Here is a 12464-nt window from a genome sequence, read left to right on the forward strand (position 1 = left end):
TTTTTCCCCTGTACCCATAACTTCGAGGCTTTTCCCTACTTTATCCTCTATAAGTTTCAGTGTCTCTGGTTTTATGTGGAGTTCCTTAATCCACTTAGATTTGACCTTAGTACAAGGAGATAGGAATGGATCAATTCCCATTCTTCTACATGATAACCGCCAGTTCTGCCAGCACTATTTGTTGAAAATGCTGTCTTTTTTCCACTGGATTGTTTTAGCTCCCTTGTCGAAGATCAAGTGACCATAGGTGTGTGGGTTCATCTCAGGGTCTTCAATTCTGTTCCATTGGTCTACTTGTCTGTCGTTATACCAGCACCATGCAGTTTTTATCACAATTGCTCTGTAGTACAGCTTTAGGTCAGGCATGGTGATTCCACCAAGGATCTTTTATCCTTGAGAAGAGTTTTTGCTATCCTAGGTTTTTTGTTGTTCCAGATGAATTTGCAGATTGCCCTCTCTAATTCGTTGAAGAATTGAGTTGGAATTTTGATGGGGATTGCATTGAATCTGTAGATTGCTTTTGGTAAGATAGCCATTTTTACAATGTTGATCCTGCCAATCCATGATCATGGGAGGTCGTTCCATCTTCTGAGATCTTCTTTAATTTCTTTCTTCAGAGACTTGAAGTTCTTGTCATACAGATCTTTCACTTCCTTAGTTAGAGTCATCCCAAGGTATTTTATATTGTTTGTGAGTATTGAGAAGGGTGTTGTTTCCATAATTTCCTCAGCCTGTTTATCCTTTGTGTACAGAAAGGCCATTGACTTGCTTGAGTTAATTTTATATCCAGCTACTTCATTGAATCTGTTTATCAGGCTTAGGAGTTTTCTGGTGGAATTTTTAGGGTCACTTATATATACTATCATATCATCTGCAAAAAGTGATATTTTGACTTCTTTTCCAATTTGTATCCCCTTCATCTCCTTTGGTTGTCTAATTGCTCTGGCTAGGACTTGAAGTACAATGTTGAATAGGTAGGGAGAGAGTGGACAGCCTTGTCTAGTCCCTGATTTTAGAGGGATTGCTTCAAGCTTCTCACCATTTACTTTGATGTTGACTGCTGGTTTGTTGTAGATTGCTTTTATCATGGTTAGGTATGGGCCTTGGATTCCTGATTTTTCCAAGACTTTTATCATGAATGGGTGTTGGATCTTGTCGAATGCTTTTTCTGCATCTAATGAGATGATCATGTGGTTTTTGTCTTTGAGTTTGTTTATATAATGGATTACGTTGATGGATTTCCGTACATTAAACCATCCCTGCATCCCTGGAATAAAACCTACTTGGTCAGGATGGATGATTGCTTTAATGTGTTCGGGATTCGGTTAGCAAGAATTTTATTGAGGATTTTTGCATCTATATTCATAAGGGAAATTGGTCTGAAGTTCTCTATCTTTGTTGGATCTTTCTGTGGTTTAGGTATCAGAGTAATTGTGGCTTCATAGAATGAGTTGGGCAGAGTTCCTTCTACTTCAATTTTGTGGAATAGTTTCTGCAGAACTGGAATTAGATCTTCTTTGAAGGTCTGATAGAACTCTGCATTAAACCCATCTGGACCTGGGCTTTTTTTTACTGGGAGACTATTAATGACTGCTTCTATTTCTTTAGGGGATATGGGACTGTTTAGATCATTAACTTGATCCTGATTTAACTTTGGTACCTGGTATCTCTCTAGAAATTTGTCCATTTCATCCAGGTTTTCCAGGTTTGTTGAGTATAGCCTTTTGTAGAAGGATCTGATGGTGTTTTGGATTTCTTCAGGATCTGTTGTTATGTCTCCCTTTTCATTTCTGATTTTGTTAATTAGGATGTTGTCCCTGTGCCCTCTAGTGAGTCTAGCTAAGGGTTTATCTATCTTGTTTATTTTCTCAAAGAACCAACTCAGCGTTTGTTTAATTCTTTGAATAGTTCTTCTTGTTTCCACTTGGTTGATTTCACTCCTGAGTTTGACTATTTCCTGCTGTCTACTCCTCTTGGGTGAATTTTCTTCTTTTTTTTTTCTAGAGCTTTTAGATGTGTTGTCAAGCTGCTAGTGTGTGCTTTCTCCAGTTTTTTTTTGTAGGCAGTCAGAGCTATGAGTTTTCCTCTTAGAAATGCTTTCATTGTGTCCCATAGGTTTGGGTATGTTGTGGCTTCATTTTCATTAAACTGTAAAAAGTCTTTAATTTCTTTCTTTATTCCTTCCTTGACCAAGGTATCATTGAGAAGAGTGTTGTTCAGTTTTCGTGCGAATGTTGGCTTTCCATTATTTATGTTGTTATTGAAGGTCATTCTTAGTCCATGGTAGTCTGATAGGATGCATGGGACAATTTCAATATTTTTGTATCTGTTGAGGTCTGTTTTGTGACCATTTATATGGTCAATTTTGGAGACGGTCCCGTGAGGTGCTGAGAAGAAGGTATATCCTTTTGTTTTAGGATAAAATGTTCTGTAGATATCTGTTAAGTCCATTTGTCTCATAACTTCTGTTAGTTTCACTGTGTCCCTGTTTAGTTTCTGTTTCCACGATCTGTCCATTGATGAAAGTGGTGTGTTGAAGTTGCCCACTATTATTGTGTGAAGTGCAATGTGTGCTTTGAGCTTTACTAAAGTGTCTTTAATGAATATGGCTGCCCTTGCATTTGGAGCATAGATATCCAGAATTGAGAGTTCCTCTTGGAGGATTTTACCTTTAATGAGTATGTCTTTTTTGATAACTTTGGGTTGGAAGTAGATTTTATTCAATATTAGAATGGCTACTCCAGCTTGTTTCTTCAGGCCATTTGCTTGGAAAATTATTTTCCAGCCCTTTACTCTGAGGTAGTTTCTGTCTTTTTCCCTGAGATGGGTTTCCTGTAAGCAGCAGAATGTTGGGTCCTGTTTCTGTAGCCAGTCTGTTAATCTATGTCTTTTTATTGGGGAATTGAGTCCATTGATATTAAGAGATATTAAGGAAAAGTAATTGTTGCTTCCTTTTATTTTTGTTGTTAGGGTTGGCATTCTGTTCTTGTGGCTGTCTTCTTTTTTGTTTGTTGAGGGATTACTTTCTTGCTTTTTCTAGGGCGTGATTTCCTTCCTTGTATTGTTTTTTTTTCTGTTATTATCCTTTGAAGGGCTGGATTCGTGGAAAGATAATGTGTGAATTTGGTTTTGTCTTAGAATACTTTGGTTTCTCCATCTATGGTAATTGAGAGTTTGGCCGGGTATAGTAGCCTGGGCTGGTATTTGTGTTCTCTTAGTGTCTGTAGAACTTCTGTCTAGGCTCTTCTGGCTTTCATAGTCTCTGGTGAAAAGTCTGGTGTAATTCTGATAGGCCTTCCTTTATATGTTACTTGACCTTTCTCCCTTGCTGCTTTTGATATTCTATCTTTATTTAGTGCATTTGTTGTTCTGATTATTATGTGTCCGGAGGAATTTCTTTTCTGGTCCAGTCTATTTGGAGTTCTGTAGGCTTCTTGTATGATCATGGGCATCTCTTTCTTTAGGTTTGGGAAGTTTTCTTCTAAAATTTTGTTGAAGATATTCGCTGGCCCTTTAAGTTGAAAGTCTTCCATCTCATCAACTCCTATTATCCGTAGGTTTGGTCTTCTCATTGTGTCCTGGATTTCCTGAATGTTTTGAGTTAGAATCCTTTTGCGTTTTGTATTTTCTTTGATTGTTGTGCCGAAGTTCACTATGGAATCTTCTACACCTGAGATTCTCTCTTCCATCTCTTGTATTCTGTTGCTGATGCTCGCATCTATAGTTCCAGATTTCTTTCCTAGGGTTTCTATCTCAATCGTTGCCTCACTTTGGGTTTTCTTTATTGTGTCTACTTCCCTTTTTAGGTCTAGTATAGTTTTGTTCATTTCCATCACCTGTTTGGATGTGTTTTCCTGTTTTTCTTTAAGGACTTGTAACTCTTTAGCAATGTTCTCCTGTATTTCTTTAAGTGAGTTACTAAAGTCCTTCTTGATGTCCTCTACCATCATCATGAGATATGCTTTTAAATCTGGGTCTAGCTTTTCGGTTGTGTTGGGGTGCCCAGGACTAGGTGGGGTGGGAGTGCTGCATTCTGATGATGGTGAGTGGTCTTGATTTCTGTTAGTAGGATTCTTGCGTTTGCCTTTCGCCATCTGGTAATCTCTGGGGCTGTGCAGAATACACTGGGCGGGGTCCCGGAACCAAGAAGTGTGTTGCTGATGCTCAGGCAAAGCGCTCCCTCTCCGCTCAGACCCCTTTCCTCTCCGGTAGGTGGCCAGATGTCTGGGGCCTGTGCAGAATACACTTGGCGGGGTCCCAGAACTAAGATGTCTTTTGCTGATGCTCAGGCAAAGCGCTCCCTCTCCGCTCAGACCCCTTTCCTCTCCGGTAGGTGGCCAGATGTCTGGGGCCTGTGCAGAATACACTTGGCGGGGTCCCAGAACTAAGATGTCTTTTGCTGATGCTCAGGCAAAGCGCTCCCTCTCCGCTCAGACCCCTTTCCTCTCCGGTAGGTGGCCAGATGTCTGGGGCCTGTGCAGAATACACTTGGCGGGGTCCCAGAACTAAGATGTCTTTTGCTGATGCTCAGGCAAAGCGCTCCCTCTCCGCTCAGACCCCTTTCCTCTCCGGTAGGTGGCCAGATGTCTGGGGCATGTGCAGAATACACTTGGCGGGGTCCCGGAACTAAGATGTCTTTTGCTGATGCTCAGGCAAAGTGCTCCCTCTCCGCTCAGACCCCTTTTCACTGGCCGGATGTCAGGGGCCTGTGCAGAATACATTCGGCGGGGTCCGGGAACAAAGATGTCTGCTGACGATGCTCAGGCAAACCGGTCAGATCCCTAACCTCTATGCAGAATACACTCAGCGGGGTCCTGGAACCAGGATGTCTGCTGCCGATGCTCAGGCTAGGAGCTCCCTCTCCGCTCAGACCCCTTTTCACTGGCAGAAGGTGGCTGGATGTCAGGGGCCTGTGCAGAATACACTCGGCGGGGTCCCGGAACCAAGATGTCTGCTGCCGACGCACAGGCAAAGCGTTCCTGGGTCGGTCGGATCCCTAACCACTGGCCAGAAAAGTGGCCAGCTGTCTGGGGCCCGAAAAGGGGGCTGCCTTAGAAGCTCTGTGGCTCCCCCCGTCCCAGAAGCTTTTAGCTTCTGTATTCCGTACTCTCACCTGTGCAGAATACACTTGGCGGGGTCCCGGAACCAGGATGTCTGCTGCTGATGCTCCGGCTAGGCGCTCCCTCTCTGCTCAGACCCCTTTCCTCCAGCCAGAAGGTGGCTGGAAGTCTGGGGCCTGTGCAGAATACACCCAACAGGGTCCCGGAACCAAGATGTCTGCTGCCGATGCTCGGGCAAAGCATTCTCGGGCTGGTCGGATCCCTAACCTCTGTGCAGAATACACTCGGCGGGGACCCGGAACCAAGATGTCTGTTGCCGATTTTTCCAAGACTTTTATCATGAATAGGTGTTGGATTTTATCAAATGCTTTCTCCGCATCGAACGAGATGATCATGTGTTTTTTGTCTTTGAGTTTGTTTATATAGTGGATTACATTGATGGATTTCTGTATATTGAACCATCCTTGCATCCCTGGGATGAAACCTACTTGGTCAGGATGGATGATTGTTTTGATGTGTTCTTGGATTTGGTTAGTGAGAACTTTATTGAGGATTTTTGCATCGATATTTATAAGGGAAATTGGTCTGAAGTTCTCTATCTTTGTTGGGTCTTTTTGTGGTTTAGGTATCAGAGTAATTGTGGCTTCATAGAATGAGTTGGGTAGAGTACCTTCTGTTTCTATTTTGTGGAATAGTTTGCGAAGAACTGGGATTAGATCTTCTTTGAAGGTCTGATAGAACTCTGCACTAAACCCTAGGCTTTTTTTGGTTGGGAGACTATTAATGACTGCTTCTATTTCTTTAGGGGATATGGGAATGTTTAGATCATTAACCTGATCTTGATTTAACTTTGGTAACTGGTATCTGTCTAGAAACTTGTCCATTTCATCCAGGTTTTCCAGTTTTGTTGAGTATAGCCTTTTGTAGAAGGATCTGATGGTGTTTTGGATTTCTTCAGGATCTGTTGTTATGTCTCCCTTTTCATTTCTGATTTTGTTAATTAGAATACTTTCCCTGTGCCCTCTAGTGTGTCTGGCTAAGGGTTTATCTATCTTGTTGATTTTCTCAAAGAACCAGCTCCTCGATTGGTTGATTCTTTGAATAGTTCTTCTTGTTTCCACTTGGTTGATTTTTGCCCCTGAGTTTGATTATTTCCTGCCGTTTACTCCTCTTGGGTGAATTTGCTTCCTTTTGTTCTAGAGCTTTTAGGTGTGTAGTCAAGCTGCTAATGTGTGCTCTCTCTAGTTTATTTTTGGAGGCACTCAGAGCTATGAGTTTTCCTCTTAGAAATGCTTTCATTGTGTCCCATAAGTTTGGGTATGTTGTGGCTTCATTTTCATTAAACTCCAAAAAGTCCTTAATTTCTTTCTTTATTCCTTCCTTGACCAAGGTATCATTGAGAAGAGTGTTGTTTAGTTTCCACGTGTGTGTTGGCTTTCCATTATTTATGTTGTTATTGAAGATCAGCCTTAGTCCATGGTGATCTGATAGGATGCATGGGACAATTTCAATATTTTTGTATATGTTGAGGCTTGTTTTGTGACCAATTATGTGGTCAATTTTGGAGAAGGTCCCGTGAGGTGCTGAGAAGAAGTTATATCCTTTTGTTTTAGGATAAAATGTTCTGTAGATATCTGTCAGATCCATTGGTTTCATAACTTCTGTTAGTTTCACTGTGTCCCTGTTTAGTTTCTGTTTCCACGATCTGTCCATTGGTGAAAGTGGTGTGTTGAAGTCTCCCACTATTATTGTGTGAGGTGCAATGTGTGCTTTGAGCTTTACTAAAGTATCTTTAATGAATGTGGCTGCCCTTGTATTTGGAGCATAGATATTCAGAATTGATTGTTCCTCTTGGAGGATTTTACCTTTGATGAGTATGAAGTGCCCTTCCTTGTCTTTTTTGATGATTTTGGCTTGGAAGTCGATTTTATTAGATATTAGGATGGCTACTCCAGCTTGTTTCTTCCTACCATTTGCAATATGAACTACCCAGTAACCCCCAGAGTTTGTGTCTCTAGCTGCATATGTAGTAGAAGATGGCCTAGTTAGCCATTATTGGGAAGAGAGGCCCCTTGGTCTTGCAAACTTTGTATGCCTAAGTACAGGGGAACGCTAGGGGCAAGAATTGGGAAGGGCAGGGAGGGAGTAGGGAGGCAGGGTTTTGGGGGACTTCTGGGGTAGCATTAGAAAAGTAAATGAAGAAAATACCTAATAAAATAAGAATTTATTATTTGAATATACACCACAGTAACTGTCAAAAAAAAAAAACCAACCATAAATACCCCACTTATTAGTTATGAGAGAAGGGCAAGGAAGTGTTCCCAGACAATTTGGTCAGTTGTAATAATACACCAGCTTCTGATAGCACAGGTTCCTTTTCCCAGGTCAGAAAGGTTTCTTTCCAGCTGTATGGTTTTGCCTCAATGTGTGACCAACGTTATCAGATTTGAAGGATGTCATTCCTCTACCCTCTCATATAATGCCAAGGCTTGGAAACCCAGCTTGTGGTTTTTTTTTTTTTCCTTTATATAATGTGTTCACTTAGACATGGGGGTTCACTCAGGAAGGTTGGTGGCCCAAGCTTGAGCTTGAATAATGCCTCATGTAATTACAGCAGGTTGTGATTCTTTGTGGACTCTTCAGGGTTTTTACAATTTGAGCATGACAATAGCAGAGGGGTAATGATTAGAATATACAAAACATCTTTTAAAATGGGGACTAAGAAGAAGTAGCCATCATAGTGTGTGTGTAGGCAGAGGCAAGTAGATCTCCGTGAGTTCCAAGCCATCCTGATCTAATTAAAATGCCTAGAAAAGCCAGGGGTTCAAAGACAGACTAAGTTTCAAAACTAAGCAACCCATGACTGATGGTGCGTGCCTTTAATCCTAGGATTCAGAAGGCAAGCTCAGGCTTTTCTAAAAAGGAAAAGGCCAGGAGAGCTATGGCTTATACCGGAAAAACCCTGTCCCAAAACAAACAAAAAAAAAACAACAAAAATAAAGTAAAACCAAGAAAACCAGTAATCAGATTTTTAAAATGTATAGAACTATAGTGAAATTATTAAAAGATAAACAAAAATCCCTGAGAAACTCTTTAATAAACATTAAACATGCCGGGATTGTTAAAACATAGCATTTATCCCAGGTCTTAGGAGATATGGACAGGAGGACCATTGTGAAGTTCATTCTAACCTGACTTACCAAAAGAGGTCCAGTACCTCCAGGACTTTTTATAGAGAGGCATTGTATCAAAATAACAAACAAGCAAACTACACCTTGTTTAGCAATCAGAACAAAGCAAATTATAACTAATTGAGAGGTTATCTTACCTTGTCAGAATGGTAAAGATCAATAAAACCAATGAAAATTAATGATGGAGAAGTTGTCAGCAAGGAGGAACATTTATGCACTGCTGGTGGGGTGAAACAGCAGAGGTACTAAAGAAATAATGGGGGTGGTAGGATCTCTCCAGTTTCCTTACAAGGGAAATTCGTGCTACAGAGTTTTCCCTTGACACTGCATTCATTGTGCCCCATCAGTTTGGCTGGTCTAGATGTCTCTGTCTGGACCCTGCCTCCTGTGTGCCTGGGGTGTAGCAGATCTCCTGGGAACACTGCAAACTATGCCGCATTAAGAGAGAGTGGGAGACATGCTGATCTCACCCTAAGCAGAATTTCACAGATTGAAATGAAGAGGAGACTGAGGAAAAGAAGGTTCAGCAACAGGCCCAAAGTAGGCTACAGCTCAAGGGGAGGCCCCAAGGCCTGACACTATTAATGAGGCTATGGAGCACTCACACAAAAGGACCTATCATGACTGTCTTCCAAAAGACCCAACAAGCAACTGAAAGAGTCAGATACAGATATTTGCACCCAACCAATGTACAGAAGCTGCTGACCCCTGTGGTTGAAATAGGGGAAAGCTGGAAGAAGCTGAGAAGGGAGAACCTGTAGGAGGACCAGCAATCTCAATTAACCTGGACCTCCAAGATCTCTCAAGCACTCGACCACCAATCAGGCAGTGTACTCCAGCTGATATGAAGCCCCCAACACATATGCAGCAGAGGACTGCTGAGTCTGGGTTCAGTCAGAGAAGATGAACGTAATCTTCAAGAGACTGGAGGTCCCAGGGAGTTTAGAAGTCTGGATGGATCCAGGATGACTGGTGGGGACATCATTGTGGAGACTGATGGGTGGGGAGGAGCTATGGGATGTGAAACAGTCAGAGGGTGGATGGGGGGTGGGAGGGAAATAAAATCGGGAGTGTAAATAAATAAATAAATATATAAATAAAGGAAAAAAGAAGAAAAACTTTTAAAAAGAAATAATGGGGTTATTCCTCAAAATCAGAAAAATCAGGTTGGGGTTCAGATCTGGAAGGCCAACCACTCCAGGCTGAGGAAGCCAGAAGGCAAACTGGGGCAGGCTTGGCAGGTCAGTGAGACCCAGTATCAAAGTAAAAAGCAGCAGTGCAGGAGGGCCCTATAGGTGGCTCCTGTTGTCAAGCATGTTCCTACAATGCCTGAACTTGTGTTCCAGCCTTGAGACTAACAAGGCTGAAAGAGAAAATTAATCCCTGCCAATTTTCCTCTGACCTCTATTCACATATAATAGCTATTAGTGCAGAAAATAAACAGAACTATTTTGTACATAAGAAATGAGATATATTTCTGTGGGTAGGTGGCTCACAGTATTTATCAGATTTATTGCTTTCCTATTATATGATTGCATGTTCTGCATGTTTACGAGGGTTCCTGTTGCATGCCATGATCTTTGAAGCAAGGAGAGGGCATAGGAACTCATATAACTTGAATTAGACTTGATAGTGGGTCCCTATGTTGCATGAATCCACAGATACCCCAAATATATACTAAACAAAATATCATTTTCTACCAATGGACTCTGAATTATGTGCTCTCAGAGTGATTACTCCACATGATTTATATCTTGCAGATGATCAGATTTGACTTCCAAACGAACACTTGTGAGAACGCCACTGTCTATAGTTTCACTCTAGGAGAGCCTACACTCTTTTATGACTCCAACTCCAAAGATACTTACATACATGCATTCTTGCCTTTGCATGCATAAATATTAGAGGAAAATGTCTGACAGAATGGGTTGGATGTGGAACTGTGCGTCAGGGGGACTAAGGGTGTAATGACTGGAAAAATGAATTAAATAATGAATTAAAAGAATTTTAAATTTACTATTTTCTCCTTTTATTTAATGAACATATACTCTAACAATAAAAAATTAATCACTAAACTGACTTTAAAACAATCGCACTACATAAAACACAGTGGTATAATGCTTCTACAGATAAGACTGGTTATTTCTCCAAATACTGAGAATAAAGGTGTGTATAACACCCTTCTTCATGGCTGTAAGGCCTGGACTCGTCAACGACCTGAGAGGAGTAAGCTAGAGTGGAGGGGTTTCTCAGAGTAAGCCAGTCATCTGATGTGTCAAAAATCTTCAAGGATCCTTTGCCAGAGCTCATCTGCAGATGGATCTGGATTGTGAGCATCCTCTGGGGCTTGAGCAGCATATGCCAGCCCGACTGGAGCTTCAGCTACTGCTAAGTCAGTCTGAGATTCAACTGCTGCTGATTGACCAGAATTCCAAGCTGTAACAGGGGCATGGCCATCAAGCAGGTATTCTTGCAGACAACACAGGTTCCCATCACAGGATTGAAAACAATGCATGGAAGATTCCTGGCTGCAGTTGAGGTTGGGAATGGAATCCTCACCAAATATGCCTGACCACATGGACTCCCCATTGTCAGAGGCAACAACAGGTATGGAACCAGGAAATTGGGTTGATTCAGAAACAGCGTTAGAGATTCCATTTGACTCTGGCAGCTCTTGTTTAATATTTTGGAGGTTCATCCGCCTGTACTTAGCTCGGTTGTTCTTGAACCAGATCTGAAAAACAAAGCAAACATCAATAGAATACCCCTTTGCCCCCAACTGGACCACAAGGTGAAACTTTTGAATCAGAGTTTCTATAACAATACTTCACAAGTCAGCAACAGAAAGCATGAGACTCAAGATCCCTAGGAGGTTGTAGTAAGGTAGATTGTGCATGAACTGACATCCCCCTTCTCAAAAAAAAAAAAAAAACAAAAAAACTGGGGAGATTCAACTAGTATGCTCTGTGTTTTAGTAGGATATCTGATATCTAGGTCACTGAGACCCTACATGGGAATAATGTTCTTTGATACTGGTTACTGGTTACTTTGATATTTGGTTACTGGAGAATTGAGGCCCAGCAATTGATGAATCAATATCCACCACCTATATTATATTTGTCCACCCTCCCCTAAGCCTTTCAGAAGCACACAATACAAGTGCCTAATGAGAAAAGGGACAATGTTGCTGTTGGATGGAGGAAAAAGAGAGAAGCTAACCTTGATCTCCATCTTTGTAACACCAACCAATACTGCCAGCTCCACAATTTTCTCCTCGTTTGGGTACTGGCACTCATCAAAATGTTCTTGCAGCAGGCGCTGCTGTTCTTTTGTGTACACAGTGCGTTCTTTTCGTTGCTTTCTTGAAGCCACAGGGCCAGTTTGTTTGTTAACATATTTATCTGACAGTGGCATACAACCTATGGGAACATGGAAAGAAGAATTCACTGAGGGTCTTTTAGGTATCTATTGACTTGGATGCCCGGAGAGTCTTCTCAGAGTTTGTAAACCTTGGCCCATTACAGCACCTTGTTGCATTTGGATACCTGATTGTTTTGATGGTCCTTCAGACTCTTGCTGAAGTAGGTTCCTTTCAGGGACTGAAAGACTTGATTGCATTGTACTTCCTGGCATCACTAGGGGACTCTGATTCATTTGAAAAGCTAAGTTCCTTGCCGGTTCTTGACATATTTGGGAACTGATATCTATGGGTATATTCGAAGCCACTTGAAGTTTTTGATGCAAGGAGGGACCTTCAGCCATATGTATGTTCTGAACTTATTGGAGTATGTTCTTGTACTGGAGAACCTGGTAAAAGAAAACACAATAGAAAAGCTCCAGAGAACCCCCATTTACCCATCACGTATACACCACATTTGTTATGGACATTTTGGAGCAGGAATCAATCAGGACCCTCATTCTTTCTGAACAACCTCCTCTGTTTCCCAATCTTACAAGTATTTTCAGTATTGCAATAAATATGCATTAAACAGCAGTGTTAATAAGAGACTGTTTGTCAGGATGGGCTGGCAATTGGATGTTCTCCCCCTATGTTTAAATGTCCTGGCTCCTGTCCTTCTGGCAGGCAAATTCTGCTAAGGCAGACCACCACCTAGTCTGCCTCTTCCATGAAAAAACACAGCCTGAAGGCATCCCAAGAGTTCTTGTGTATGCAGGGAACTTCCACCAGCTTCTCTGCTCTACTGAAGACACC

General features: G+C 41.7%; 1 protein-coding gene across 1 annotated transcript; it reads right to left on the reverse strand.

The window, feature by feature from the left end:
* Positions 1–10526: 10526 nt before the first annotated feature.
* LOC147003477 (oocyte-specific homeobox protein 5) lies at positions 10527–12013 on the reverse strand. Its single transcript, XM_085841026.1, has 3 exons — positions 11797–12013; positions 11471–11670; positions 10527–10985 (listed from the first exon to the last, which is right to left on the reverse strand). Exons 1-3 carry the CDS (start codon positions 12011–12013, stop codon positions 10527–10529), a joined length of 876 nt encoding a protein of 291 aa, XP_085697152.1.
* Between the last annotated feature and the right edge of the window lie 451 nt (positions 12014–12464).

Source organism: Mus caroli, unplaced genomic scaffold (assembly GCF_978045245.1).
Source record: "Mus caroli unplaced genomic scaffold, Mus_caroli_1 scaffold_8, whole genome shotgun sequence".
Classification (NCBI taxonomy): domain Eukaryota; kingdom Metazoa; phylum Chordata; class Mammalia; order Rodentia; family Muridae; genus Mus; species Mus caroli.